The sequence below is a fragment of the Bipolaris sorokiniana genome (assembly GCF_000338995.1).
Source record: "Bipolaris sorokiniana ND90Pr unplaced genomic scaffold COCSAscaffold_11, whole genome shotgun sequence".
Taxonomy (NCBI): domain Eukaryota; kingdom Fungi; phylum Ascomycota; class Dothideomycetes; order Pleosporales; family Pleosporaceae; genus Bipolaris; species Bipolaris sorokiniana.
In genome coordinates, this window is record NW_006911905.1 from 132,556 (window position 1) to 160,496 (window position 27,941).

A 27,941-nucleotide genomic window follows, 5' to 3' on the forward strand; every position below is an offset into this window, starting at 1 on the left:
GCAGTTCTCATTATTGCAGAAGTCACCACTAATGTAGTGGTGCTTTCCCATGGTAGCCTAGCGACAACAGTAGATAAGCTGGATCTCCAAGAGATCCAAACAATCAATCTCACCTTGAATATACTTTTACAGACTTGGTTCCTGCGAGCGTGCCGAGCATACATATTTAAGTTCCCAAAGCCACGCGAGACTCGGATCAGTCGCTATCCACGCGCTAGGCCGAGCGCCTAGTCACGTGTTCTCACTATCGATAAGGCCAAACCTCATTGTGAGCCACGAGGCCCACCTGTGATCTGGACCTGATGATGAGCAGGATAAAACAACTGTTCAGACCCAATGCCATTCACTCATGGTTTGCCACTCCATATTCTAACCTCATAGTTAGAGCCAAGCTGCATTGTAACTTCATCTACTGGAGACACCTTGTTGATTACGGAGCTATCTCTGTTCTTCCACTACTAACACCAGGTGAAAGCAACCTGGAGAGTTCAATCCCTATCCGTGCAAGCAGTCTCACATAGTCGAGTCACAGTCCTTGGTCCAACCTCTGGTGCTCCTCTGACGTGCGTCATAGCTCATAAGATCATTGTATGCCATCACATGGTACGCACCCTCTCAATCCTGCCTACCCTTGAGTAACCGCTTCGTCACCTTGTCCTTTTCGATAATGTAAACGTGTGCGCCCCAACCTGAAAGTGCGTCACGGTCGACGGCGTTGAGTAGCGCCTGTGAAATGGTTTCAAACAGGTCCTCTGGGCCCTACACTGAGCATTAGTACTTGATTTAGAGCAAGAGTGGCGTTGAAGAACCCACCAGATCCGGTTCCCACAGCCCCTCACATGTTCCAAACAGCTGGTCGCTCGCTGTTCCGCTTACGATGAAGTCCTTTGCAAAGTCGATGCACCCAATGCTGTCGAAACCACAGATGAATGGCTTCCCGCTCGTCTGGTTGATACCTGCAATCACCGGGCTGATGAAGTATGGGCCAAAGCGCCTCTCGTACAGACTTGAGCTGACGAGGTTGGCCATGGTCTGTGGGCTGATGTTGCGTTCTTCGCGAAGACGGTACATGTTGACCTTGTAACGAAACAAGTCGGACACGGTCGAAACATCGGTGGCGAGGCCCGTCAGGCCAAGGAAAACATCGCCGTATTGGAAGATCTTGGGGAAGTTGTTGGACACGGTGAGGGCCTGCATGCCGAGGCGGAGGTCGCAGGCGATGGCCACGCAGTCCTTGCCCACCATTGCCACACAAGCGCCGCCGTCTATTGGAATTGTTAGATGGGCATGTGGTATTATGGTTGTAGAAGAAGCGTACTTATGGAGAATGGCGACGACTGTTGCGATTAGCTGTGTCCATGTGCCGACGGGTGCGGGGAGCTTACCATGGCTGCAGGAGTGATGTGATATCTGGCGAGACAGTAGAGACAGCTGCAGCAACAAGAGCAGAGGAGGTGTAGTCGGCCGTAGATCTAGAATCAAGCAAAAGTGGTGTTGGCAGTGGTTGTGATGCACCCAGGTAGCAGCTCAGTACGCGGCGGCGCGAGCAAGCTCCACCCTAGGACAAGGCAAGGCTACTTCGTAGCTTAAACCCGTCTTGGCGCTGGGAACTTTTGATCTCCACGCCTGCATGCCCACATCTTGATCGCAAACACGCAATCCACACAGGATGAGCGCCCCAAAAACGGTCGAAATTGCAAAATTGCTGCCGCCGCGCCTGCTGCGCTTCTTCCAAAAGTACCCTCCGCCTGCGCTGTTCCCTGATCTCACATCCCCACATTCAAATCCATCGCAATCGGCGGCCAACACAATATCAAACACCCCGCCCACCGACCCCAATGCCTCAATTAGCGAGATGCCGGCACCAAATAACACGCCAATACCCTCGAGCGCACCCCAAAACTCAAAAATACCGCCAGAAGCGCACCAACTTCCCTACCCAAACCCTTTCCTCCCTCACAAGAACTTCACAACCGGACGATGGCAGAGCCCCGCCTATGGACTGCGCAAGCAAGCCGACCTGGTGAAGCTTGCTTCTGAGCATGGTGTTGTCGATCTACTGCCATGGACCATTAAAAAGCCGGGCGAGAAGGAGCGACAGAGGGTGGAGAGGGGTCTGCAGGTCAAGGGCACGGGTGAGGGACAAAAGGTCAAGGGGAAGCTGTGGGAACGAACGCTCAAGGGCCGCCTAGAGATGAGGCGACAGGCTATGCTGAACATGCCCGCCTTAATTCAGGAATGGAAGCAAAAGGGACACGGCAGGGGCTGGAAGAAGTGGCCGAGTGGCAAGGCAAAATAAGTCTGTCCATGTTTGAGTGGTGGTGGGCAGCTTCAATTCTTCGTTTTCAATACCCACATGTACAATGTATGAATCAAATCCATTCCATTGGCGCAACAAGTCATGGGCCAAAGCTGGTTGGAAGTCTGATTAAGATGAAAAAAAAACGATTGCTGATTGGGTATCCTTCTGACGAAATCTATCTCTTTCATAACCCACCTAGTACACACCGTGTATGCGTCTATGTGTGCATGCCTAACAAACTAACATAAGAATGTCGTGAGCGCAAATGTGCATCCCCTGTGTAACAGAATGCCCTACCAATCCACCCAGACTGCCCACACGCCATGGGACTGTAATCAATCAAGACTGCTATACCTCACATAACCATCTCTTCGTCTCCATAGCCACCGCGTAGACCATACTCACGTGCAAATGCATACGCTCCATAATTGTTCTCCATGTCGATGACACTTCCCACATGCTTCTGCCAGAGGCCATTGCCAGTGTTGTATACTGGATCAGTGGCTTGGTTGTATCTGTTGGCCTCCTTGAGAGCCTGCTGAGCTCGTGCCGACTCTTCATACTCGCGCATTGCCATCATCTCATAACCTGAAGACATGTATGGTTCGGCGTTTGCTGCGGCCATGGCCTGCTCTGATTCTTGCTGCTGCTGCTGCTGCATTGCATTCTGCTGAGCAGCATCCTCGGCTTGCTGCCTCTCATATCTCAGCTTGGCCATTGCTTCTTCTTGCGCTAGGCTGGTAGGGGGCCAGTCGTAGAGCTGCCTCGACATGTTGTAGTCGGTACCTGATGGGTGTCCCTGGCGTCCTGATGGAGGCGAGATGCGCCATAGCTCGAGGAGACGCAGGCGCTGGTCGTCGTCTGCGTTCTTGAAGAGATCAATCTGAGAAGGAAAGAGCAGAGAGGGGTCGATGCTGTTTCTCAGAAGTACAGCCTCTAGATCCGACTCGTTGATTTGCGTCTTCAGACTCGGCTCTGAAGCACTGCGAAGAGGGACATGATGCGAGTGTGTGTAATGCTGTGAAGCGTAGACAATGTTCTTTGGGGCAGACTCTAGCTCTGGCTGCTGAACTGGGTGGAGGAGAGGTGCTTGCACTTGGGTTTGTGAAAGGGTCATGTTGGCCGAGAACAGCCTAGTCAGCTCGTCTTGCTGCATGTTTGCGTCTTGTTCAGCCTTGGGCTGCACGTTGATGCCGGTGGAGATTACGCCACACTATGACGTAGGGTTAGTGGATGTTGATTACCAGTGCCAGGGCGTTGGTGGCTTACGTGAGAGCAAGAGATGTTTTGGGAAAAAGCAAAAGGACTAAACGAGACAGGAGTATCGTAGGAGCAAGAGCAGTGGTGAAGGAGCATTGGTTGCATCTCTGTGCCGGTGTTTGGAGAGCAAGTCGGGATATGAAGAGGGGTAATGGTGTAGAAAACGGTAGTTGAGCAGTGGAGATGAAGCGAAGGAGTGAAGAGTAGGCGGAGCAAGCTAGTGGGCAAGTGGGAAGGAAGTAAACAACGGACCCTGATGTCTGTTGCCAGGCTGTGTGTTGTGTCTAGCCGCAGTTCTTGAGCGTGAGCGTTGGGCGCTGATGAGTACTGGCACGGTAGGCGCGTGAGTAAGAAACAAACAGAGGAACAAGATACAGATAATCAACTCGAGTCGATTCAGCAGTCAAGGGAGAGAGGGAGAGAGCAAGGGGGGAGGGAGCAGTTGGCAGCAACGTGGTGGTGGTTGTGGTCCCTTAAGTACATACCGTCGAGTGTAGCGCGCTGTCGGGTCATGCGTGAAGGCGGGATGATTCTGGGAAATTTGTCGCCCACAGTCCAATTAGTGTCGACGCGTTGAAACCCAACTTGTTCGGCTAGCCAGTGGACAGCCAATCGAGTGCATCTGAAGCCTGTGAATAGTCGTCGGTTTGGGCCGACAACTCATCACGTCTTTACAGGCGTATGCATCGCTCGACGTCGCCCACTGGCCCGCCATTGGAGGGGTTCCGGCGGAAGAAGCCGGGGATCAAAGCACGGCTTGCACGTGACTTTGCTCCGCCGTATGTACATACTTGGTCGCTACAGTCATGGCAGAATGGCACAAGCGTGTGCACCAACTAACTCAGCCGGGCGACTATGTATATATACGCAGACGTGACTGCAACATAGACACCAACACGTTCGCCCTGGCTGTGCTGCTCTGCTCTGCTCTGCTCTTATAGTGAGTACTATGTATGTAGCGTGTCGGGGCCGGGGGTCTCCTTGGCACGCTAGTGGTGAGCTGCTGGAGCTTGCGCAGACACACCATTGCCTATTGCCTAGTACAAGCAATCACCAACAACACCGGCCAAGCACAGCTCCCGACATCGTCCAATCCAGCACTCGAATCGTATTCGCTGCACAAGCAGAGTGGTTGTTTGAGCACGACTTGAGCACGACACCAATTACATACGACCGTCACAACCACCCACTCCATCCACCATGGTAAACAGCCCCCCGCCCGCTCGACACGCACCTCGAGGGTAAACTGACATTACTGCAGACGTCAATAGGCACAGGCTATGACCTGTCCAATTCTGTCTTCTCGCCTGACGGTCGCAACTTCCAGGTCGAGTATGCAGTCAAGGCGGTAGAGAACGGCGGCACAGCTCTGGGCATCAAGTGCAAGGATGGTGTTGTGCTCGCTCTCGAGAAGCTCGTCAGCAGCAAGCTGATCAAGCCTGGTGCCAACAAGCGCATAGCAACCGTCGACCGCAACATGGGTGTCGTGTCTTCTGGTCTCCTCCCCGACGGTCGCCACTTCGTCTCCCGAGCCCGTGACGAGGCGGCGCAATGGCGGCAGCTCTACAAGGCCCCCATTCCTTCCTCGTCTCTCGCCGACCGCATGGGAAGCTACGTTCAGGCATACACGCTCTATTCCAGTGTACGGCCATTCGGTATAACGGCCATTATTGCCGGCTGGGATTCCGAGGCCGAGTTGCCCGTTGACGGACAAGTTGGTTCCGGTCCTTCTGTTGGCTCGGGAGGCAAGAGAGAGGGCGCCAAGCACGGCGGTCCATCTCTCTACATGATTGAGCCGAGTGGCCTCTACTGGGTATGCAAAACAACTGGACACTTCGTATACAATGACTAATCGGCCCAGGGATACTATGGTGCAGCTACAGGCAAAGGCCGCCAGGTCGCAAAGTCGGAGCTCGAGAAATTGAATCTGCATGAGGGCCAGCTTTCATTAGAAGAAGGCGTCAAGGAGGCAGCGCGCATCATCTACGTCGCACACGATGACAACAAGGACAAGGAATTTGAGCTTGAGATGACGTGGATCAGCAATCTCGACGGACCGACCAAGGGTAGACATGAGGAAGTGCCCAAAGACATTCGGGAAGAGGCTGAGAGGCTTGCAAAGAAGGCGCTCGAAGGGGATGATGACGATGATGACGAGGAGGAGAAGATGGAAGAGTAAATGAATGGCTGCTCGAGTCGAGCCACAGTGGATAAAAGTACAGACCCTGACGATGCGTAACGAGCGGCTTTTGCGCAAGCCTTAACGATCAATGAACAAGATTCAAACTAGCAAGGCATTGCGGCCATGTTTGCATGCCTCCCGCTTGCTTCCCATGCTGTGCTTCGCTTCGTCTTGCCCTTCCGCTTGTGGAGTGACAGTTAGCAGCACCCGCGTCATCGAGATGCAGGTACGTCGGCCCCACTAGCGCGTCATTGCAAACTCGTCTCAACAACAATCCGCCCTGGCCTTCCTTTATAACGTTGCTGCGTCGCCCATATCCGCTTGCATCCAGGCCCCATACTCGCAATTTGTCTGGATTCTGCCTGCCATGGCCCCAAAACTTGTCCTCATCCGCCACGCCCAGGCCCAGCACAACGCTACCAACGACTGGTCGATACGTGACCCTCCACTAACCGAGCTCGGTGAGCAGCAATGCCGCGAGCTGCACGAGCATCTGAAGCAGACCGAGATTGGCAACCAAATTGAGCTCATTGTCGTGAGCGCGCAAAGAAGAACGCTCCAAACCGCCGCCATTGGACTCGACTGGCTCATCAAAAAGGGCACAAAAGGTAAGACGAGCATTGGGGAATGGTGAGCCAGAGCGAGTAATGGCTAATCGAGTCTCATCACAGTCATTCCCGACGCAAACTGGCAAGAAAATGCAGACAAGCCCTGCGACACGGGGACCCCCCTCGACGTCATTTCCAAGGAGTTCCCGCAGTACGACTTCTCCGTCGTCGACCCTTCATTCCCAGACAAGACAACAAACGGCCCCAAGAACCCGTATGCTTTTACCGAAAAGGCCATTGTGGCGCGCGGCCAAAGATGTCTCGAGGATCTGTACTCGCGGCCGGAAAAGGTGATTGCCGTAGTCTCACACTCTGGCTTCCTGCGCACCGCCATATGTAACCGCATGTTTTTCAATGCCGACTACCGTGTGTTTGACTTTGACGAAGAGGCCATGAAGAAACAGCCGGGCACTTTTGTGCTCAAGGAGAGCGACGAGACAGACAAGAGTGGCGGTGGCATGGGCAGGAGCGAGGTTGGTGTCTTTGGCATCGTGCCTGGAGACTTTCCGCCAGAGGTGAATGAGCAAGACGTGGCAAAGGAGGCAGACAAGGTGGACGACGAAGCTGTAAGAGAGAAGCCAAGTGCATAATCTGACTGATGACACCCAAGTATACACAATTATACACGTGGTCTGTCGGCGTTTGATCTCCACCAAATACCCTTTCTCCAGACAACATCTAGCAAACCAATTTGCAACGTGACTGCGCATCAGGAGTTTGGGTTTCGCATTTGCATTGATACTGTTATGTGAGATCCTGACAAGTCCAGCCCTCCGATTTGTAAACCTCTTCCTTGAGATAACCATGGGAATCCCCCGTATGGCTGACTACAGCTCCTGTCGAAGGGTTTCCTGCTTTACCAGCCAGTCGGAGCAAATTGAAGATGATGCTTCCATTGCTTGTACTTTCCTTCCCACGCAGCATTGAACGCGGTCATGGCTTCCTCTTCCCTGGCCCCCTTGATTGCGAGACTGACGGCTTGGCCATACAGCACGTGCAGCTCCGTGCTTGCCCGCGCCAGACGCTGGTTATTCAAAAACATCCCCAGCGGGTCCTTGGACCAGCGAGTCTGGATGTGAATTTTGACCGTTTCAAGCAACACGGAATTGTCAACGTGGTCATTCGTACATGCCTTTCCATACGTCAATCTGCGAAACTGCAACAGTGGCTTTATCCATTTCTCCCGCAAACTAAACTTTGGGGCACAATCGTGAATCTGAACCCAAATTTGTAGCTGCTGAAGGTTGATGAGTTTCTTCGAGGCTGTCTTGCATGCCTTGGACCTAGAGAAACGACAGAAAAACATGGTTTGTAAGTTCTCTCGTACAGCCATAGCACCAAACCGCTCAAAAGAGAGAAAACGAACGGGAAAACTAAGAAGGGAAAAACATGTCTTGAGGCAATCGCAGCATTGCATTTCACTCACCAACTCTGCGTGTGCTTGTCCTGCCAGACTTGATGATCGGTCCGCTGAGGATGTCCATATGTGTTGTAGTGGAGATGCAACCTTTTTATATTTTGCAGACTGGTGCTTGACACGACGCCGAAGAAGCTGTGCATTCGCTTTGGCGCATCGAATATGAAAATAGTCTTGCAGTAGAGAAACTTCGTTGTCTCCAGGTGAACCTGCTTACATACCAGACTTAGGGCATACAGCGAGCTGAGCCAGTTGGTCTGTAGGCCATGTACCATAATATACTTACCCAGTGATCTGGAGAAGCGCACGACGGATGGAGCAAGAGAATTGTCGGATTCAGAACCAGGGCGAAGAGTCCAGTCTTGCTGTGAAGAGAGTCCCGAGCATAGCTTGACCGTCTGGGGTTCCCGTTGTTTGAACTGACTGCCTTTTGCGGCTACTTCGCAGTGATGCTCCCGGTCGAAGTAGTACTTATAAATTTGGTTTCTGATTTCGCCTGGTAGGGCCAAGAAACCCCGCAGCTGCTTTGGTGGATATATTGCGGGTCTATGGGCACGAGAGAAGAGACTAGGCGATTTTATTGTCATTGGCGACATCGAGGACGTGTCTACGTGAGTGAGAGAGAAAGGGAGTGAGAGGTGTTGAGTTGTGTCAAGCTGTGTTGACTCGGGTTAGTTGTGTAAGGTAGGTTAGTCGAAATCAGCAAAGGCAATCAAATCGGAGTGAGTGCTCAATCAAACATGCCGCTGGCAGGTGTATTGACGGTGAGGTAAAGTGGAGTTGAGGGTTGCCAGCCTGGACGCCCCCCCACCTTGAGAGCTGGATCGCACACTGACGCTAGCCCCGCTCGGGATTAATGAAAACAGCAGCTGCACCTCAATCGCCCGTGCTATCATACCGCCCCCGTCAAACACAATGTCTTGGTCACTCTTCCGCCCACGTATCTTCTTCCGCCAACCTCAATTCCTTGCCAGCCGTGCCTTGAGTACCTTCCGACCGCACGCATCCCGCCTACGCCAGCCAGGCGAACCCACAGGCCCCAACGAGCCTCCAGCCCACATCTCTGCCCCGTCATCCAAGTCGCCCCTCAAGGTCTGGCCCATTGTCGCTATCTTCGCAACAGGCACGTTTTTGTTCAAGAAGATAGTTGACGACCGCAAGGGCGAAGGTTACCAGCCAAAAGGACCCATTCAAGGCCATTCACCAAGTGGTAAGGGACAAGTGCGGCCTTCGCATCCTCATTAGCCAGTCAGAAAAACATAATAAAGATGCCTGCCATTGAACAGACCGACATTGGCGCGCGTACCTCTCCTATGTGGTCCAAGGACGATGTAACTGTGCTCTTTGTCCTCGGCGGTCCTGGTGCTGGAAAGGGGACACAATGCCAGAAGCTCGTTAACGACTACGGCTTCAAGCACCTTTCTGCCGGTGACCTTCTGCGCGAGGAGCAGGATCGAGCAGGCAGCCAGTTTGGCGAGATGATCAAGACGTACATCAAGGAAGGTACTATTGTACCTATGGAGGTGACGGTAAAGCTACTCGAGAACGCCATGCGGAGTAGCATGGAGAGTGGCGAGAATGACAACAAGCTGTTTTTGATTGATGGTAGGTACAATCCCAGTCCCCAAGTTGTGCTCTTCTACTCCTGCAATGTTAGCCCACGTTTCTCACCAAAACTTTTCTTTGATTATAGGGTTCCCACGCAAGCTTGACCAGGCCCATGCATTTGAGCGTGCGGTGTGTCCGTCCAAGTTTACCCTCTTTTTCGAGTGCTCCGAGGGTGTTATGGAGAAGCGACTTCTACACCGGGGCGAGACTTCGGGCCGGGCAGACGACAACCCAGAGAGCATCAGGAAGCGGTTCAGGACTTTTGTCGAGACGAGCATGCCGGTGGTGAACGAGTTCGAATCTCAGGGTAGGGTCGTCAAGGTCAATGCTGAGCAGGAACCCGATGCCGTGTACAGGGATGTGCAGGCAAAACTCAAGGAGCGTGGTGTGGAGCCCGTCAGTCGCTAGATTGCGCAGATACAAGCTTGGTAATTAGATGAAGTAGACAAGATGGAGAATCAATATATGTGAATTGGAATATCTATCCTGCGCAGCTCCGAGGCTGCGATTCATAAAGGTGGAAAAGCCTGGGTTTGTAATGCATCTAATGCCGTCCCTAGCCTACGCCCCTGTTTTTGCCAAAGAAACAAACGCACGCCCGCCTAAGACACCATGTTTTGCTTAGTCCAAATCCTCATCAATAGCCCTCTGCTGCTTCCGCTGGCCGCCCCGGCCGCCAAACCTCGAGGCCATGTCAGCCTTTTGGTCAGCCTTGTTGGCCTCATCCTCCTTCTCCTGGAGGAACCTCTGCTTCTCCTGCTGGATAACGTGCAAGACACCCTGCAGACTGTTACGCCACAAGTCTAATCTTGAAGCTACCTCCCGCCACTGGTTGTCGCCAAAGACTCGGTATGTAGAGCGGTGGATAAGGAACGTCTGGTTAAGCTGGCTGAGCTTGCCCTCGACGAGGCCGGCGCGGATCACGTCAATGACCCACATTTCCACGTCTTCCAGGGGCACCTGTAGGCCTTTTGCAATCTTATCATATGGGAGCGACCGTGTCTGGCCGGCCGAGGCGGCCATGGAGGCAAGAGTGAGTAGGCGCATCTTGCGGTTGAGGGCGGTACCGTCAAGGCCAGACTCTTCGACCCAGCCGTCATGCTCGTCCTTGAAGTCGTTGAAGTCGTCGAGTAGGTCTGAGTTGAAGATCTCAAGCAGCTGGAAGTAGACGGGGTCCGAGTTGCGCAGGGCCTGGATTGAGTCGAGGTCGGTGAGGTCCTGGAAGTCAAAGTGATGGGGGTGGGTGAGTGCCGACTTGAGCGCGCGGAGTGAGAGGTCACGGGCGTCGGGCGACGAGGCCTGGTCTGATGAAAAAGTGCGTAGTGCGCGTAGCAGATATGTGTATGCCTGCTCCGTCTCACCCGCGTCGGCGGCGACATCGCTGACGGCTAGATAGAGCTTACGGGCGTCGTCGTCGGGCGTCTTCCACTCGAGGAGCCAGGTATCGAGTTGCTTGAGCTGAGGACGTAGCGTCTCAAAGTTGGAGGTGGCGCGGATGACACGGAGGATAGCGAGCAGGACCTGGTAACGGGCCTCGCTGGTAGGCTGTGTTGTGTTGAAGATAGTGCTCAGGATGGACAGGGCGAGGCCGCCGCCGTTGTAGGGCGACGACGAGATGGGGGCGCTGAGGTTCTGGCACATCTTGGGCAGAAACATGGAGACATTGGGCGAATGGTTTACGAGGTGGATGAGCAGATTGTAGGCGGCAATGAACTCTGCGCACTCATGGTTAGACGGGCGCTTTGTGCGAGGCAAGTCAAGAGCGGTGCGGGGCGGGGCGCGGCATACCCTTCTCTGGCGCCTGGTTGAGGGCCTGGCTGGCAACAACAAGCTTCTTGAGCACTTCATCCTTTTTATTGTCCTTGAGCAGCTCGGCCGTCTCGGCCTGGAGGGCGGCGCTGTCATCGCCCTGGGATTTTTTGAGGCTGTCGATGTATTGTGCGAACTCGTCGGTAAGCTCGTCGAAGGAGCCCTCGATGAGCAGGGTCGTCTTTGCGCCAGGCATGGTGGTTGTCGCTGCGAATTTGGCGTGCGGAGTGTGTAAGGGGGGCGGGGCGGGTGCGAGGTCGACAATGGGATGCGCCCGTCGAGTGGTGGGTGGGATGCCAAGATTTGCGTTGCATTTTTGGAGTTTGCTACTAAGTACTATCGATAGCACGTATGACATGGTAGTATACATATCTTCACCCCACACCAGCCATTACTACTATTGTCACCACTACTATCACTACTATATTACTTACTTGTGTATATATATGTGTGTACACTCAGCTCACCCCTCACCCTACTACACCATACTACAATACACTTCCCCTCGCCTGCTGTCATATCATGCATAAATGTGAGAAAGACAATGTTCTTTCCTTCTTTCTATTACCTGCTGTAAAACATGACACATACATACGGACAACAGAATATCAAACTAACAAGCCTGCTGCCATCCTGTCCTGTTGAGCCATCAATTTGCTGTAGCCGATGGAGCATGGTCACGTGACTGGGTCAGCCCCCCACTTGGCAGCATTCAACCTTATATTAACATGACTCGAATGGAGTGGATTACATCATCCAACCTCGCAGTCCAAGCAAAATGTCAGAGCGGTCCAGTCTACTGGTCTACTGGTCTACAGTACTGGTCCACTCGTCCATCCAGTATATGCAATTCCTGAACTGACATGGCATCCAATCTCCTTCGACTGCTGTGAAGCGAGTATGCGTTGGGCAAGTATACATATATATGCTCTGTTGCCCGTCAGGCATTCCAGACTGTTGTACTTTACAAGCCAGCCAACGGATGCTCAGCAGACAGTGCAATGCACGCTGCCCGCCAATGGGTCGTCAATCCATCAACGCTGCCGTTTCGGGCGCGTCGCGAAACTCACGCGTCAGAGTCTGACGTCAAGGCCCAATAGTCGCGCCTCCCCTACTGCAACCATTACCACTACCACTCCCACCATTCACTCCTACGTGCGCTGGCGCCCAAAGCGGATATCTTTCCTTTGTCTAGACTTATATCTTTTCTTCGACTGCGTGGGCATGTGCATTTCACCTTACCCCTTCTTTACCTTCTTCTTCCATCATAATGCTATTTCATCCGTTCGAAGCTGCGCTTAGCCAGCCACAGAGCGACGCGCCCAATACACAACTCTGCACCCTTGTTTCCGCCTCCGATTATAGTAGGCCCAAATTTCCTACCATAGCCGAAAACTATCTCTGCGATCAAACCAGACCACAAGCACCGCCAGAAGACAAAAACACAACAACAACATCATCATCATCATCATCATCATCATCATCATCATCACCAACTTCCATGCCGTCGACCTCTAGCAAGGGAAAACTACCCCGTGTTTCCCGAGTTGCTAAGCAAAAGGCTTTACAGCAGTTTGGTCCACAGTCTGATGACAGAAACACGTATTCCAAAACGGGGGGAAAGGAAGGGACTGAATCAGACACGCCCAGTGCAGCATCGTCGATAAAGAGGAGATTGCATCGTTCTGGGATTGTTCCGGGCAAGAAGGTCACAAACAATACTAAGACACGTAAATCACATGTCAAGCACAAAGTTGATGACGATGAAGACTATGTCCCAAGCCAGATCGAGTCGACGAAGAAGAACAAGCAGAAGAAGTATAGCGCAAAACGCAAAGCAGATGGGGATACTACAGAGGACGGAAAGCAGACCAAGAAGCCACGGCTACAAGTAAATAACCATGAGGGCTCAGCTGATTATGCAACAAAGCGACAAGATCAATCGAAATCTTTCATCAAACCAGCATCATCTGCTGTATCTTCGAGACACTTGCTGATTGCAGGACTGAAAGCTTCACAGATGCCAATAGACGCCTCTCAGACAGCGTTCAAGAAACCAATGTTACCTTCACACATCACTCAAGCACCCTTGACTCCGACGAAGCCAAAGAAGAAACTTGTAGAGACACAGAAACGGTCGCACACCCCAAGAGATGCGAGGATGCCTCTCCATGATGATGTTTTCTCTCAAATTCCATCATCCCCACCGATACCCTACGAAGCCGACGAGATGGATGATTGGTCACAGGACACTCCAGCTGTGGCAGCGATACTGTCGAGCAACAGCAAACCTATCCCCGCATCACCAAATGCAGAATCAACGGCTATATCAGGCCACGCAGATTGCAATGATGTGGCGCATGAGAAGCGGGCAGGAGATTCGCAAACAGCAAAAAGTGATCCTTTCACACGAAGGACCAAAGGCAGAAAAGCCACATCGTTCTTACGTCGTTTGACAGGGGATGAATCAACAGGCGGATATTCAGATCCAGCGACTGAGGTCTCCCAAGATTCACCAGCAAGCCGAGTTGTTGATCTAGATCTTGGTATCAGAGATAGTACTCTTACTGGCGACTGTCGTAACGACCAGCAACGCACCTCGGAAGCCGAAATATCGCCTGTTCATCTCGATTCTTCGCCACCGAGGATGCACTCGCCTATTAGCAGTCACAGTTCGACCTCTGCCGAGTATTTATTCTCCTCCAAACCCCCGTTACCTTCGTCAGAAGCCGAGGAGATTGGGTGGGAGAAGAGTCTTGAGCCTCATCAACGCAGCCTACATGATGTCCTAATCAGTACGTCGAAACGAGTCGTGCGTCATATCGTCGATAGCGAGACGGGCCTCGATGGCATTGCAGAGACGTTTGCAACAGATGGTGAGTGTATACTAGAGTCGCTATTATCCCGACATGATGACGACTACAAACATGTGTTCACCGATATGGAGAGTAAGAGAGGTGCTCTCCGAAAAGAGCTTGAGTATGCCATTAAGCGAATGGCTGGCGAGCGGAAGCGGATTGGTTTTTGATGGAGACTTGTACTGCGTTCTCACATGATCAAGTATCACGTCACGATGAAGATGCTTCTTTAGGATGCAGAGTCGAGCACGCCTTATCGATATGATGATTACGAAGCCGCAAATGAACGTGCCCAGAATGCATATGCATAGTCTAATATACATGAAGTAATATGACAGCGACAAGCCCGCCAATAAAAGGCTAGTGGCAAGTGACTTGGCCTTATGCACGTTGGCGCCACAGTAGTGTGGGGCTGCAGAGCTGATGCCTACTCACTGTACCCCAGTTCCCACAATTGTGATTTACAGGCAGATGTTCGTTGCACCTGTCATCTAGTCAAGTAGGTCCTGTTCATCCATACATACATCTCGTTCGGACCCTAACATTGCCCTTCTACCCTGTCAGCCCTTGTTGCAAGCTGTCGCTAGACATCCAGCCCCTCGACAACAAGTCAAGATCGATACACAGAAACGTCGACTCCAAGATGCCATCCATGACTCCCTCATATACACGCATCCCAAACTTTTATCGCCTCTTCTTCACCTATCTCGACCCCCTCATCTGCGTCTGGGGCGCGTCCATGGACTTTTTCCTCCCCTCTCTCGTCCTTTCGTCACATATTCCCTCGCCCCCCGTGCCAGACCAAGGACATATCATGGTGCTGACGCAGCGCGGAGGCGGCATGCTAAACTTTGGCATCGTATCTGCTGTGCTATTGCGGTACACAGACGACGTCAACATCTGGTCTATTGTACAGGTTGCTTGTCTAACAGTGGATCTGGCATATTACTGGAGTGCATGGCGTGTCCTGGGAGGCCAGGGTCGGTTGAGTCCCGGAGCGTGGCGGGCAGAGGATTGGGCAAGCCTAGGTATTACAGTGTTTGCAGGCGCCGTCCGGGCCGCGTTTTTGATAGGCGTGGGGTTCGAGAGGGGGGAAGGGGTCAAGGGTGCCAAGGGACAGTAGACTCGCACCGGGCCATGAGGCGCTTTGCTCATCCTTGAATTTACGGGTTACATCTCTGCAAGCGACCGTTACTGAATTATCAGTGTATATGTGTCTTTGACCTGTGTGTAGTATCACTGTGATATCCAAGGCGCTTGGCCATGCTTTGTACGCAATGCAGCTGCGATTCTAACAACCATTACAATGATGTTAACTTGCAATTAGACCATTTCTTTCTGCGAAGCACGATGACTATAGTCGACCTGTACGTCGGTTACTTTGATTATATTCCACAAGTTTACTTTTGCACGTGTTTTACAAACCTCAAGCTCCAAGACCTCGCTTGCCGCTCTCGCCATATTGCGCTCCGACTCGGGGCAAGAGTCAGTATCAGATGTTTTTCTGTCGTGTTTGGAGCTGCCGTCCGTTTTATCGCTATGTCTCGGTCTCGTGGTCATGTCTACAGATGCAAGTGAGCGGTGGTTACTAAACAGGCTTATTCTCCACGAGAATTTTTGCGCAGCGAGACGGTACAAGGGGCGTAGTGTGGATAGTGAGCCAGCGGTGATGGCCAGACTCATTTCTATCTCTGACCAGATTGCGATGGGTACTGTGCTGTAGAGGAATTCTGGGTCGAGAAAGGTCGGTACGTAAGCCAGGCGCACAATGACTGCCGAGCTTGCACTGTGACACTCCATTAGCCCATTCGTATTCGCAGTTCCATGTGCAAGATTGGGAAGACGGACATGCATCCCATACTCAAGATAGGAATTAGTGCGAGCTTTTGATTGCGACTCACTGTCAAGCCCCTGATTAGAAAGACGGGAAGAATAGCAAAGCTGAAATCAGAAGCGGCGAAAATGGCAGACATGACATATGTCAAGGACATGATGACGTGTATGTCAATACATGTTCCTGTTTCGCCAATTGCTCTGGTCCAAAAGAAGCGGACAGGTTTGCACTGGAACATTGCGATGAGGCCGTATGCAGCGCCTATGACGACACTAATCCAGATGGCAAAGTACGTGATGCGACGAGATCGCACGTGCGTATACGGAGTGTAGCGGAGGAGCGAAAGACCAAGGGATACTTTGGCGCTGATCATGGTCAAACAGTATGTCCAATAGCAAATCCACCAAAACTACAATGAAATAGGCGTTAGTACATGGATACTAGATAGTCACTCACTGGGGTTCGCATACCCGTAAAGCCATCATCATGCTTTCTGGTGTAAGTTCTTTTGTCAGTCTTCCAGTTCCGGTGAGTGCACCTCCAGTGGCGCAAATCACATTTGTGGTATGCATGAATTGCGCGAACAACATCCACCGGTCATCCCAGCCGAATGCCTTGACTACACATGTCCGCACGTAGACCCGGAGCACTACAGCTATCCAGGAAACGACCAGAAACGCCACCTCGATCTGTTCATAGTCGTCAGTTGCATCTAAAGCAGGCTGCTTCATACTTAGCATACCCTAACCATCTCGCTGGCGCGAGGTCCGATGCCCATGATGGCTTCGTACAATCGTGGACCGAGTGGGCAAAAATGTGGTTTGTTTATTTTTTTTTTGCAAAAGGTGGAGCGTCGTGAGTAGAAGGCCTGCCGTGTCGCACTTATACCCCAGAGACAAAGTACCCAAATTTACGTATGGCAATGTGCCACAAGTTTGGAATGGGGGCCACACTTCTTTGCCACACTGAACTACGCACGCAAATGTACAGAGCACCGGAATTCCCCGATACAGGTCAGCGTTGTCTTGTCTCTAGCTAGCGGCTCGGCAATAGGACATTCCTATAGTGGTACAACACAACGAGCCTATAGCTCTTGTGTGTGGAACCACAGATCAAGATCGCGGGGTTTTCCGGATGAATTACAGCTTGGCATTGCTTGCTTTTGATGTCCAGCAGGAGAATAGAGTTTGCCGGAGCGCGCCCGATGATCAATGTCTGGAACGAGCCAGAGCGCCACAAGTAGACTCGTGTACGGTAGATAATCCAAATGGCTGCTATGAGACTTGTGTCCATTGGACTAGTTGAGCTTCGTGATGAATTGGCTTTTTTTCCTAAGGAGAATAGTATGCTTTTCTAGGCTTTTTGGATTCGCAAATGTTCGTAACGTGCTATCCAACCGAGTGTTGGGAATATGACAGGCCTAGTAGTCGCTTTCTAGACGGCATTTTGGTGATTGTGCGGGTCCTTTACGTCAGTATCGTATGCTCTAGTCGATCTGCTCGTTTGCTACCAAAAAACTTTGCAAAACTCCCCAGCTTCTCCTATATGCAATACCGCGTAAACCATCGTCTTTGAGGAAGCAATTGCACTGCAAAGTATCAACGCCACAACATGCTTGCCAGTAGTACGACTGTGTCTAGACCGTGGGGAAATTCGCCTTTCAGCGCGGCTTCATCCGATACAGGATAGGTGCCCAACAGAGCTATGATATGAGTGGTTCGTCTCTGTAGTAGCAGGGGCGCAGCTGCCGTCGCTACCACTCGGAAAGGGGCTAATGGGTACTTTGTTCATCCAAAACAAAACAGAGGATGCTCCGATGGATTATAGAACCATAGTTAGAGCACGGCTAAAAACCAAGATTCGAGGACACTAAAGCCGCAGACCAACCTCTAACAGCATTTATCATATACAAGTGACGCCTAATATCTAGCACATACTTGATCACTAATCTTCGTCATATGATAGTCAAGACTGCAAAAAGGGGCTAGTACCGGGAGACAGTGAACCGAAATCACGGACAATGTAGTGCCACGCAGATGATATAACCTGACCAGCCCTCGGACTCCTTTACCAAACCCTTGCTTATTATCCTGATCACAGGGTTTATCAGCAATCAGCTGGAACGTACCATACTCTACCGACGCGAGCTCCATTAGATATCGGCGGATCACACACCGAAGCATTACCAGTAGGAGTAGGATTAGTAGTGGATCTGTATACGAGCGTGTCACGTCTTAGCACACGCTGCGTTCTGTATAGTTGATTGGCTCACCGGTGAACCGATCCTGGCTTGTCAAGGGGGGTATATGCAGGTACAGCGGGGAATGTGTTACCGGAATATCAGCACAGGACGGGTGACACGTGCAAATCGAGTCATGAATGCCGCTACAAAAGACAGCGACTATGCGGCTATGCGGCTATGTGGGGGATAGGTTGCCGAGATGTCACCAGGTCATGAGTGGTAAGTGCTGCAACATGAGACAGATCAGGTGAAGTACAAGAATGTTTGGATATCCGTGGTCACAGCAATGGCAAACTGTTTGCGTACTCACGAGCCAAAACAGAAACGATATCTACAGCCAATTTGAGTTGAAGCCGTATGTAAAAGTACAAGTTTCTCTGTGCATATACCTATATCCCAATCTATCATGTCTCTTATCCTCCTACCTCGGATAATCTCCCACTCCCAGCAATCGTTGAAGCATCTAAATTTACCATAAGCGCACAGGTATGCCAAAGATGTACAACAAGCGACAATTCATGCTTGTTTGTTACTAAAATTCAACTTGACGATGATGTGCAGACATGGTTGGCAATTACAGTTGGCAATTACACTGTCCAAAATTCTCGTGTTCTAGTCTAAAGATCGACACAAGGCAGTAAAAGAACCCCCCCCCCCCAGCAGCTACTTGGCACACGATTGACAAGGTGATAGATAACAAAGAGGGGCTAGTGTGATAGCTAGCGGCGGCTGATACTATAAGAGGCATGGTGGCAAGAAAGAGAACAGCACATGTGTAAGTATACCAGGTAACTAGGAGACATGGGGTACTTGCTAGTAGGTGGTTCCTGAGATAACCCGCCTTGATGCACTTGGCAATCACATTAAAAAAACATTGACACAATATCACTACCACTATATCTCGACATTGCAAGGGATACGGTGAATTATTATAATAACTCAAAGTATACATGAAGATGGCATTTCCCAGAAACAGCTAAAGCGAAAGGATGTATATACTAGCACACAAAAGCTCATAACACATGTTTAGTACAAGTTATCCATGTCCGTCCTAATATCGTCTCACATAGCTTCCTTGGAGTGAACCTGCTCAAGATGGGTGGAAGCTCCTTTCTTCTCTGTATAATCACTGTCGACATCGCTGACATTGAAGCTGTCAACAATGGTGGTGGCAAACTTGCGTGCAGGCACGCGCCTCTCGAAGAGAATGTCAAGTTCTCCGTAAGTTCTTCCCTTGGGCTCGGGAAGGCGGAAAAAGGCCCATACGAAGCATCCGAAAGCAGTCCCAGCATAGAAGAAGCCGCTCTTGGCACCCCAGTTCCAGGCACCAGGGTTAAGCATACGTGGAGTCAGGACATTGCCGATGATGGATCCGATGTTGTAGAAGTTCCTGGCAAGGACAACAGTCTTCTGGCGGAGACGAGTGGATGGGATTTCGGCGACAATTGAGTAACACACTGGACCGACAGTGCAGTTGTATGCAGCGGCGAAGAGCAGAAGCATGGAACCAATTCCCCATTGTGCTCCAACGTTGCCCTTGGGAATAGTGCCAAGGCCGCCGATGATGCACATAAGCATGACCATGACAAAATCACCAACAACGTACAGAGTTCGACGTCCTATCCGTTGGATGAGGGCCCAGGCGGCAAAAACACCCACAGCACCGATTGCGTATTGACCAAGACTCATGGAAAAGGCGTCAGCATCGCTGAGACCAGCTTGCTGGAAGAAGTAGGTGCTGTATCCAATGAGGCCGGCTCCACAGAAAGACTGGGTAAACCACGCCATGGCAGCAATCTCGGTTCGTCGGAGGTCGGTTCCCTTGAAGCAGTCGAGGTACGAAGTGCCTTCAGATACAGCCATCTCCATAGCATTGGTATGGCGCATCATAGCAATAGTCTCGTCGGGATTGAACTCGGGGAGCCTCTCGGGAGAAGTCAGGCGCATCAACATCTTCTTTGCCTCATCACAGCGATCCTTGCGCACGAGCCACCAGGGCGACTCTGGTGCAAACGAGATGCCAATCATCAGGGGAACAGGCCAGAGCCACTGCAGGGCGTATGGGATGCGGTAGGCCCACTGATCGGGTCTCCCGGCTACACCCTTGAGCACGCCCGAGGCGAGGAATTGGCCAATGACCCAGCAGAGGTTGACGTAGGTGGTGAGAATGGGACGGAGGGGGACAGGCACGACTTCGGCAGCATATGTGCAAGTCAGAGTCTGGAAGACACCCCATGGAATACCGCAAAGGATAAGGCCACCTAAGAGCATTTCAACGTTGTGTGCGAAGAAGACGATGAAGATGAACATGTTTGTGGCGAACAAGGCTCCGATCATGGTCTTTTTATACCCGAATCGATCTGCGAGCAGGCCGTTGAGCATCAAACCCATAAACTCGCCAACGTAGGCGCCATTAGTCAGTCCGGCTTGCCATGCTGCGGTGACCTCGTACTTGCCGTCGGGGAGCGGCTGGCCAAACTTGCGCTTGAAGGCTGGCACTGCCATGAGGTTGGCAATGAGGACCTTGTCGAAGCCCTCCATGATGATGGCTGCAGAGAGTAGAACGGACCAGGCAATGGCCTTGGGGTACAGCTTGATGCCCTGTGCCAGGCTCATCTGCTGCTCGGCCTGGGTTCCTTTGCTGGCATCGTGGAGAACCTGCTTGATGTCTGGGGTAGCAATCGAAAGGCGGCGTGCCTGTTCCGGGTCGGGGCCGAGGACGCTGCTGTTGCGACGAGACATGGCTGTGTAGTCAAAAGGGGGGTTGCGCTTTCTATTGATGAAGACGCCGGCAGGTAGTCTGGGTCGAAGCCCGGCTTATTGGGAAGGGTGGAGCTGCTGGTGGAACGGTAATCTCAAGGGTGAAACTGCACGGTGTACTTATACATTTGGATTGTGACCTCAGACAACCCGTACCCATGTGCATCCAAAACCCAAAGTCCGCTCGTGCCAAATTAGCAGCTGGGGAGGATGGAGTGAGACAAAGGATGCGGGGAGCGACGCCACGAGCAAACATGTCGAGGCCATGGTCTTTGCGCGACTCGGACTGAGGTCATGGCTTTGAAGCTAGGCCGGAGGGGGGCATGGGCGCCGACGCGGGTGCGCCATATGGAAAGTCGGAGGCTCGATGTTTGGCCAATGGTTTGCGCACTGTCGGACCGAAGCAGAGGCCAAAGGTACGAACAGAGGGCATCACGTGTGGCTGCAATGCCCTCGCCAGGGAACTGTGTCGAGTATGGTGTCGTCGTCGAGGAGCAAAGGGGTAGGTAAGCGGGCGGTGATTGGCGCCATGTCGGATGCCAGAAATCGATAGCGTGCGTGCACCAAGGCCGAAGCCGCACTCTCCCCGCACTCGCATAAGGTCTCGCTTATTCCCTTGGACGGGCGGTCCAGGATAGACGACGGTTGGAGTGGCAGGGGAAACACATGTCGGCGGGGAAATAGTCTGGGGCAGTAGCATGGGGAGCACGAGGGGATGCGAGGCTATCTGTGGGGTGAAGGTTGGCAGACTGTGGGGTCGAGGCTGCGTCGTTGTGGGGGACGGTGGTGCTGGATGGCGTTCCGGAGCCCCGGGCCGACATGCACCCTATCATAATCCCCCCGAGAAATATTCCGATGCATTCCGAAAATCTTCCCGGCCTATATACTCCATCCCACGTCCATGCCATGTGCGGGGTGACGGCCACTACCACAACCACAACCACAGCTCTTGCTCTCAGTAATTCCCCAGAGAAACCTATAAGAAAGACGCCGGTACCACCGAAAGCCATGACGACGGCATTGTCTTCGGACCAAGTTGTTCCCACCCCCCATACCGCCGCCACAATGACAATCACTCCTCGACCGTGGTGGAAGGATGCCGTCGTCTACCAAATATACCCCGCCTCGTTCAAGGACAGCAACGGCGATGGCATTGGCGACCTTAATGGCATCATCTCGGAACTCGACTACATCCGCTCCATTGGCGTCGATGTCATCTGGGTCTGCCCCATGTACGACTCGCCTCAGGTCGACATGGGCTACGACATCCGCAACTACGAGGACGTCTACAGACCATATGGCACCGTCCAGGATATGCAGAGGCTGATTGACGAGACCCATTCGCGGGGCATGAAGATCATCCTGGATCTCGTCATCAACCACACTTCAGATCAGGTATGATCCAGTCACGTGTTTTGCTATGGCATTGGCCATCAAATGCTCACTGCCTACAGCACCAATGGTTCCAAGAATCACGGTCGTCAAAGGATAACCCAAAGCGTGACTGGTACATTTGGCGCCCCGCCCGCTATGTCGATGGCGTACGCAAACCCCCCAACAACTGGGTCTCCAACTTCACCGGCAGTGTCTGGGAATGGGACGAGCGTACCCAAGAATACTACCTCCACCTCTTTTGTCCTGAGCAGCCCGACCTGAACTGGGAAAATCCAGAGACGCGCAAAGCCATATACGAGTCGGCCATGGAGTTCTGGCTCAAGCGTGGTGTCGACGGCTTCCGCGTTGATACCGTCAACATGTACAGCAAGGGCGATATGCGCGACGCCCCCATCACCGATCCGGGATCAGAGTGGCAGTTCGCCGGCTACCAGTACTGCAACGGCCCGCGAATGGATGAGTTCCTGGGTGAGATGAATCAGATTCTGGAAAAGTACGATGCCATGACAGTCGGCGAGTGCCCACACACACTTGATATCAACAGAGTACACCAATACGTAAGCGCCAAGGAGAAGCGACTCTCGATGGTGTTTCAATTCGTAGGTGGACTTGGTCTCATTGCAATAACCTAGTGCTCACCCCACGCAGGATGTAGTCGATGTTGGGCAAGGTCCCTACAAATTCCAAACCACGCCCAAGAACTGGACACTGCCAGAATTCAAGCGCGCAATAGCCCGCACTCAAGATCTGATCCAGCATCCCTCTGACAGCTGGACCACTGCTTTTCTGGAGAACCATGACCAAGCTCGGTCAATTACGCGCTTCACGTCTGACGCCCCGCAGCACCGCGTCGCTGGCGGCAAGATGCTTGCCCTCATGCTGAGCGCCCTCAGCGGTACGCTGTTCATTTACCAAGGCCAGGAAATCGGCATGACAAACTTCCCCAAATCGTGGGACATGAGCGAATACAAGGACGTTGAGTCATCAAATTACTACAAGATGGTTGCCAAACGCACCAACAACGATGTCGACGCCCTCGCTGCTGCACACAAGTCGCTGCAGCACCTTGCGCGCGACCACTCGCGCGTGCCCATGAGCTGGAGTACCGCGCCGTACAATGGCTTCAGTCCGCTCGATGCAAAAGACAAGCCATGGATGCGGCCGCTAGAAGACGCAGACATTTGCAATGCAAAGGCGCAACAAAACGACAAGACGTCTGTGCTGGGCTTCTGGAAACGCATGCTGCAGCTGCGCAAGGAGCACAAGGATTTGCTCGTCTTCGGCCAATACGACGATCTCGACGTTGACAATAAGCAATTTTACATTTTCACCAAGACGTGGCAAGGAAGGCGGGCGCTGTGTATTTGCAACTTTACAGATGAGAGCAAGCAGCTGATTTTGCCAGAGAGCGTGGCGGCGCAGAAAATGCAGCTGCTGGTAAGTAGCCGACAAGACGAGGGCGTCGAGGAAAAGACGCTAGCGCCGTACGAGGGAAGGGTCTATCTTTATGTGTAATGAATGTTATGACAAGAAATTTTGTAGAGACTGATGGATGAGTCGATATCAACATGGTCATCATCATCATTATCATTAACCTCATCGCTTTGACCATAGTTGTTATTAGAATATAAAATTCTAACAATACATGACGTGTACATGTAGAAATGTCCGTGTTTGTTCATTATCCGTCACCAAATGTTGCCACCTGCATGGTCAAGCGCCTGGAGATGTTGTTCCAGGTAGCCAGCAAGCCGCTCCTTGCCTCGCCTCTGGGTAGTGCTCCTTGGGCTGCTGGCGCCTGAAGCACTCCATGCCCGTCTGCCATGAGCTCGAGTCCCCCGGCCGTCTTGGACTGTGTGACCTGGTACCAAGGGTCACTTGGCACAACGGGACCAGCGCCGTTATTGTTGTTGCTGCTGCTGTTGTTGCCGCCACTGGGGGGACTATGCACATCGAGGGGCAGATTCGGAGAGCTAGCATTACTCAGGACCTCTGGGAACATTGTCTGCAGCCGCTCCAGCTTCTCGAGCAAGATACCACGGCGGGTGTGGTCGAGATGAGGGATGAGCAGGACAAAGTCGAGGATGAAGAGAAAGTCGTCGATGCGCAGTGCTGTCTCGTCGAGTGTGGCGGCGGGCACATGGATTAGCACGTCGGCAATGGTGTCTGTGATTTCAAACAGCTTCTGTGTGATGCTTGTGCCGTGGACTTCAATGTCCTGCCGCGACATGCTCGAGACTAGTTGACGCAGCGTCTGCGAGAGTCGCACGGGAAACAGGAGTGATAGGCATTCTTTGGGCGAACGTGAGGAAAGCAGCGTTTGACTCATGGCGAGACGCCACACCAAGGTGCGCAGCCATTCGCGTGTGATGCACAGATCGGCGCGCTGCATCATGGACAACATGGATAGCTCGCGCGCGTCCGCCTCAGGGTCGCCCTCGAGCTCGCGCGACTTAGCCTCGACCCAGGTGCTGGTGACGTTGGCGCCCTGCGAATCCAGCCAGCTGTTGAGGAATTCCGTGTCCAGCAGCTTGAATAGCTTGATGATATGAATGAAGCCCTCGTGCACCTGGATGGGCAGCGTGGGGTCGTCTTCGGGCATTGTGTAGAGTGGGGGCAGGATTGCGCGGCGATAGTCGAGGATGGCCAGGAAGCGCTCGTGGATGAAGGCTTGCCAGTACAGCCGCTGTCTCCGAGAGCGCTCTGGGGCAGACAGTTGTGCAGCATTCTCCGGATTGTCTATCCTCAGCAGCTGGATGATGGTGATTGCGTCGCGCATATAGAAGAAAGCGGCGTCACTGCCCTGCAGGCTCATCAAGCAATTGTGGATAAACATGGACTGCACTGCTCGCATGACGGAAAATTGGCAATGCTTATGGGAGCGGCGCATGGTGTCGATGGAGTGGTCCATGAGCTTCTCAATCGTCTGCACCACTTCGTCTGTCCTGCGGTCGCCATAGCGGGTGAGATTGAGGGTGCAGCCGCCAAAAGCGTACACAAAGGAGCACACATCTGGATCAGTGTCCATGGCCTCAATGTACTGGCGGAGCTCATGTGCGGTAATGACAGGATGCACGGGATACACGCCCTCGACATAGTCGGGAATGAGGTCGAGAAAGAACGACTTGTTGTACTGCAACGTCAGAGAAGAAACAGGAGATGCTGCTCCGGGTCAGCAGCAGCATTCTGCATTGTTTCTGCGAGCTTCAGAAAAAAAAAGAAAAAAGTGACCTACTGGCTTCGGCTTCGTTGCTCGTGACGGTGGGCGAAATGGGAGTGTATACGGCCTGGTAGGTGGCTTGCCCTGGGTGAGCAGGCAGGATGGGCGTCGCCGTGGCAGATGATGTAGATGTCTGGGTTCTGAATTCTGAAATGATATGGCCTCTCTTGCCCTGTGATCTCTGCTTGCTAGATGGCGAGTAGATGCATCGCAGTCCGAGGTGGGCGCACTGCTGACAACGCGTCTGGCCGTTGCAGCGCACCTTTCGCCGCTTGCACGCGTCGCATGCTTTGGAAACTCTTTTCTGCGATGACTGGTCCATGGCAGTGGGTCATGTTGCGTGGTTATAGCTCTGCTCTTCTTCGGTTCCGTCCTTTTTCCTTTTTCCTTCTTCTTTCTCTTTTTTTTTTCCTTCTCCAGGACGAACCTCGGAGTCGGAAAGGTCAGAAGATCCGGGGACGGGATAGACATAGTGCGGAGAGGCGCTAACGTCGGAGCTCCATCCCAAACTAGCCTGCGTGCATCGTAGGCTCATGCGAGGCACCGAGTCAAGCAGGTCTGAGGGGTTTTGCTGGTGCTGCGGAGACATTAGATACCCGTACCTGGATCGTGGGCATGGCCTCGTGCATGTCCAGCCGGCAGCGTGCAGGTCAAGGCGACCCGCGTGCGGGCCAGCCCAGGGATCATTCGACTGCGCAGTCTTCCATGCAGAGCCTAGAACGCTTTGCAGTCGATATGGATGTGACGGACAGACGCCCCGCTTGTCAGTGCCCATGTATACATCTACCATGTACTACATATGTACTTATATATATACTTACTTATATACTTACCTACTTACATACAATGTCCTACCTACATGAGTGCATACCATGTACATATTGTAGATCCTGTTTCCCTTTCTTGTTGCTTGCCCTTGGGAGATTACCCTCATCTACTGGCCGCTAGGACGTGTGGCACATTCATGCTCGTACTACTCCCAAATTGTCCGTTCATGTTAAGGCGCTGTTTAGCCGTTTCAGCTGGCGAGCATTTGTCAACCAGGCTCCATCAGTTAATGGCTTACTTACGCCTACGTACGTATCCAAGTACACACATCAGACGAACCCATGCAAGTCCTTGGTACTGGCGTTGACTTGCAAAAGCGATGAGTTCAATGCCTTTGCGTTGTCATGAAATTGCACATGTATGTATGCCATTCAACGCCCAGTGTCAGCATCCATCTATGGGGAACAGTATACATTTGTCACGTGATACACCAACTAGCTATTGACTGACCAGATGCACCAGCTGCTGCCGCGGCAAGAGTCTCGCACGGTGGCTTAGACTAACTTGCTATACGAGGACTTAGAAGTATGCGTATACATGGCGCTCGGAATTAACTCATCCACATGCATCAATGTCCTTCTCCTCACAATCATGTCCCTGGTCCAATCAGAGAGCATCTCCTAGAGCACCACCATCACCGTGCATCTGCCTCGCCTCGGCCTGTTCTTTAGCTTGGATGTATTGGTACTTGAGACGGGCAGCTTTAAGCTCAGCTTCCGCGACATCTAGCTCCGCCTGCAACTTTTGCACCGCCAGAGACTCGTTCGAGGCATCAACCTCGCACGTGGAACTAGCCCGTGGGCCGGGGGAGAGGGAAAAGGCGGGCGCCGGGTGGGCAAGAAGAGAGCGGGTGTGGGCAGATCGCACTGAGCTGATGTCGCCGTCGTCGTCGTCTTCGTCAGTGAGAACTGGTCGATTCCCGCGGTTGGCCATGCGACGGGCATCGTTGGGTGTGTTACTTGCACGTTGGCGCTTCTTCGCAGCTGGATCGTGGCGCTGGAAACCACCAGCATCTGCTCGGCGGAGACGGGCGGGTTTATCTGTCAAGTTTTAGCATTCATGGCCTTCAGAGGCAGTCTTCGGCACTTACGCTTGTGCCGCTTCTTCATCACGCGAGCCTCGTAGACCTCATGAGCACCACCGCGGCGGCGCTTCGCACCCTTCGCTTCATCCAGCTCTACCAACTCTTCAAAATAAGAATCAGTCGAGGAGCTGGACGATGGCTCCACCACCTCGACTTGATTCTTGCGCTCTGGGTGCTCGTACTCGTCCTTGAGCTCTCGAATATCGTTCAACCGGCACCAAGGATGCTTGGGCTCATGCAGAGCGCACTTTGCGTATAGATCCGCTTGAAATGTGGCCAGGTCGCCCTTCTTGAGACGCGAAATGGCCATGAGGTCCTTGATGAACTGGACACCCCAGTTGCGGGGGTCGTTCTCCGTCTCTTCCTTGATGTGGTCACGGCGCTCACAATCCCACGCGCGCATCCGGATATCCTGCGGGATGATGTCTACAGGGTCCGCGACACCAAAAGAAGTAGCAAGCGCAGGTAGGAGGCATAGCACCAGATCCTTAGTCTCTGGGTTCAAGGTTTCGAACCTGCGCATAATGGGAGACG

At 52.6% G+C, this 27,941-nt stretch overlaps 15 protein-coding genes across 15 annotated transcripts; 7 read left to right on the forward strand and 8 right to left on the reverse strand.

Annotated features, from left to right (window-relative positions):
- Nucleotides 1–355: 355 nt before the first annotated feature.
- Nucleotides 356–1,539, reverse strand: COCSADRAFT_38618 (uncharacterized protein). Its single transcript, XM_007703880.1, has 4 exons — nucleotides 1,386–1,539; nucleotides 1,319–1,337; nucleotides 814–1,265; nucleotides 356–759 (listed from the first exon to the last, which is right to left on the reverse strand). Exons 1-4 carry the CDS (start codon nucleotides 1,386–1,388, stop codon nucleotides 616–618), a joined length of 618 nt encoding a protein of 205 aa, XP_007702070.1. The 5' UTR covers nucleotides 1,389–1,539; the 3' UTR covers nucleotides 356–615.
- Nucleotides 1,540–1,621: 82 nt separating this feature from the next.
- COCSADRAFT_224489 (uncharacterized protein) lies at nucleotides 1,622–2,439 on the forward strand. Its single transcript, XM_007704015.1, has one exon. It carries the CDS (start codon nucleotides 1,670–1,672, stop codon nucleotides 2,297–2,299), a length of 630 nt encoding a protein of 209 aa, XP_007702205.1. The 5' UTR covers nucleotides 1,622–1,669; the 3' UTR covers nucleotides 2,300–2,439.
- Nucleotides 2,440–2,657: 218 nt separating this feature from the next.
- Nucleotides 2,658–3,667, reverse strand: COCSADRAFT_95287 (uncharacterized protein; the record flags this gene model as incomplete). The annotated part of the gene is made up of 2 exons (XM_007704016.1): nucleotides 2,658–3,515; nucleotides 3,572–3,667. The coding sequence occupies 2 exons, from the start codon at nucleotides 3,665–3,667 to the stop codon at nucleotides 2,658–2,660; spliced, it is 954 nt and encodes a 317-aa protein (XP_007702206.1).
- Nucleotides 3,668–4,762: 1,095 nt separating this feature from the next.
- COCSADRAFT_343326 (uncharacterized protein) lies at nucleotides 4,763–6,011 on the forward strand (the record flags this gene model as incomplete). Its single annotated transcript, XM_007704017.1, has 3 exons — nucleotides 4,763–4,765; nucleotides 4,824–5,375; nucleotides 5,424–6,011. The coding sequence occupies 3 exons, from the start codon at nucleotides 4,763–4,765 to the stop codon at nucleotides 5,739–5,741; spliced, it is 873 nt and encodes a 290-aa protein (XP_007702207.1). The 3' UTR covers nucleotides 5,742–6,011.
- A 15-nt stretch (nucleotides 6,012–6,026) lies between these two features.
- COCSADRAFT_38621 (uncharacterized protein) lies at nucleotides 6,027–7,062 on the forward strand. The gene is made up of 2 exons (XM_007703881.1): nucleotides 6,027–6,352; nucleotides 6,416–7,062. Exons 1-2 carry the CDS (start codon nucleotides 6,112–6,114, stop codon nucleotides 6,940–6,942), a joined length of 768 nt encoding a protein of 255 aa, XP_007702071.1. The 5' UTR covers nucleotides 6,027–6,111; the 3' UTR covers nucleotides 6,943–7,062.
- A 5-nt stretch (nucleotides 7,063–7,067) lies between these two features.
- On the reverse strand, nucleotides 7,068–8,356 carry COCSADRAFT_146895 (uncharacterized protein; the record flags this gene model as incomplete). Its single annotated transcript, XM_007704018.1, has 2 exons — nucleotides 7,068–7,635; nucleotides 7,779–8,356. The coding sequence occupies 2 exons, from the start codon at nucleotides 8,354–8,356 to the stop codon at nucleotides 7,209–7,211; spliced, it is 1,005 nt and encodes a 334-aa protein (XP_007702208.1). The 3' UTR covers nucleotides 7,068–7,208.
- A 328-nt stretch (nucleotides 8,357–8,684) lies between these two features.
- Nucleotides 8,685–9,785, forward strand: COCSADRAFT_95193 (uncharacterized protein; the record flags this gene model as incomplete). Its single annotated transcript, XM_007704019.1, has 3 exons — nucleotides 8,685–8,976; nucleotides 9,015–9,374; nucleotides 9,463–9,785. The coding sequence occupies 3 exons, from the start codon at nucleotides 8,685–8,687 to the stop codon at nucleotides 9,783–9,785; spliced, it is 975 nt and encodes a 324-aa protein (XP_007702209.1).
- A 213-nt stretch (nucleotides 9,786–9,998) lies between these two features.
- Nucleotides 9,999–11,382, reverse strand: COCSADRAFT_95544 (uncharacterized protein; the record flags this gene model as incomplete). Its single annotated transcript, XM_007704020.1, has 2 exons — nucleotides 9,999–11,092; nucleotides 11,166–11,382. The coding sequence occupies 2 exons, from the start codon at nucleotides 11,380–11,382 to the stop codon at nucleotides 9,999–10,001; spliced, it is 1,311 nt and encodes a 436-aa protein (XP_007702210.1).
- Nucleotides 11,383–12,451: 1,069 nt separating this feature from the next.
- On the forward strand, nucleotides 12,452–14,411 carry COCSADRAFT_38624 (uncharacterized protein). The gene has a single exon (XM_007703882.1). The coding sequence runs from the start codon at nucleotides 12,457–12,459 to the stop codon at nucleotides 14,212–14,214; it is 1,758 nt and encodes a 585-aa protein (XP_007702072.1). The 5' UTR covers nucleotides 12,452–12,456; the 3' UTR covers nucleotides 14,215–14,411.
- A 285-nt stretch (nucleotides 14,412–14,696) lies between these two features.
- Nucleotides 14,697–15,167, forward strand: COCSADRAFT_95720 (uncharacterized protein; the record flags this gene model as incomplete). Its single annotated transcript, XM_007704021.1, has 1 exon — nucleotides 14,697–15,167. One exon carries the CDS (start codon nucleotides 14,697–14,699, stop codon nucleotides 15,165–15,167), a length of 471 nt encoding a protein of 156 aa, XP_007702211.1.
- Nucleotides 15,168–15,367: 200 nt separating this feature from the next.
- Nucleotides 15,368–16,656, reverse strand: COCSADRAFT_95415 (uncharacterized protein; the record flags this gene model as incomplete). The annotated part of the gene is made up of 5 exons (XM_007704022.1): nucleotides 15,368–15,409; nucleotides 15,470–15,830; nucleotides 15,893–16,287; nucleotides 16,349–16,567; nucleotides 16,621–16,656. The coding sequence occupies 5 exons, from the start codon at nucleotides 16,654–16,656 to the stop codon at nucleotides 15,368–15,370; spliced, it is 1,053 nt and encodes a 350-aa protein (XP_007702212.1).
- A 2,116-nt stretch (nucleotides 16,657–18,772) lies between these two features.
- COCSADRAFT_224599 (uncharacterized protein) lies at nucleotides 18,773–21,018 on the reverse strand. Its single transcript, XM_007704023.1, has one exon. It carries the CDS (start codon nucleotides 20,860–20,862, stop codon nucleotides 19,183–19,185), a length of 1,680 nt encoding a protein of 559 aa, XP_007702213.1. The 5' UTR covers nucleotides 20,863–21,018; the 3' UTR covers nucleotides 18,773–19,182.
- Nucleotides 21,019–21,945: 927 nt separating this feature from the next.
- On the forward strand, nucleotides 21,946–23,790 carry COCSADRAFT_95603 (glycoside hydrolase family 13 protein; the record flags this gene model as incomplete). Its single annotated transcript, XM_007704024.1, has 3 exons — nucleotides 21,946–22,275; nucleotides 22,335–22,874; nucleotides 22,924–23,790. 3 exons carry the CDS (start codon nucleotides 21,946–21,948, stop codon nucleotides 23,788–23,790), a joined length of 1,737 nt encoding a protein of 578 aa, XP_007702214.1.
- Nucleotides 23,791–23,956: 166 nt separating this feature from the next.
- Nucleotides 23,957–26,168, reverse strand: COCSADRAFT_183002 (uncharacterized protein; the record flags this gene model as incomplete). The annotated part of the gene is made up of 3 exons (XM_007704025.1): nucleotides 25,923–26,168; nucleotides 25,511–25,808; nucleotides 23,957–25,437 (listed from the first exon to the last, which is right to left on the reverse strand). Exons 1-3 carry the CDS (start codon nucleotides 26,082–26,084, stop codon nucleotides 23,957–23,959), a joined length of 1,941 nt encoding a protein of 646 aa, XP_007702215.1. The 5' UTR covers nucleotides 26,085–26,168.
- Nucleotides 26,169–26,847: 679 nt separating this feature from the next.
- On the reverse strand, nucleotides 26,848–27,930 carry COCSADRAFT_121814 (uncharacterized protein; the record flags this gene model as incomplete). The annotated part of the gene is made up of 2 exons (XM_007704026.1): nucleotides 26,848–27,363; nucleotides 27,414–27,930. The coding sequence occupies 2 exons, from the start codon at nucleotides 27,928–27,930 to the stop codon at nucleotides 26,930–26,932; spliced, it is 951 nt and encodes a 316-aa protein (XP_007702216.1). The 3' UTR covers nucleotides 26,848–26,929.
- Between the last annotated feature and the right edge of the window lie 11 nt (nucleotides 27,931–27,941).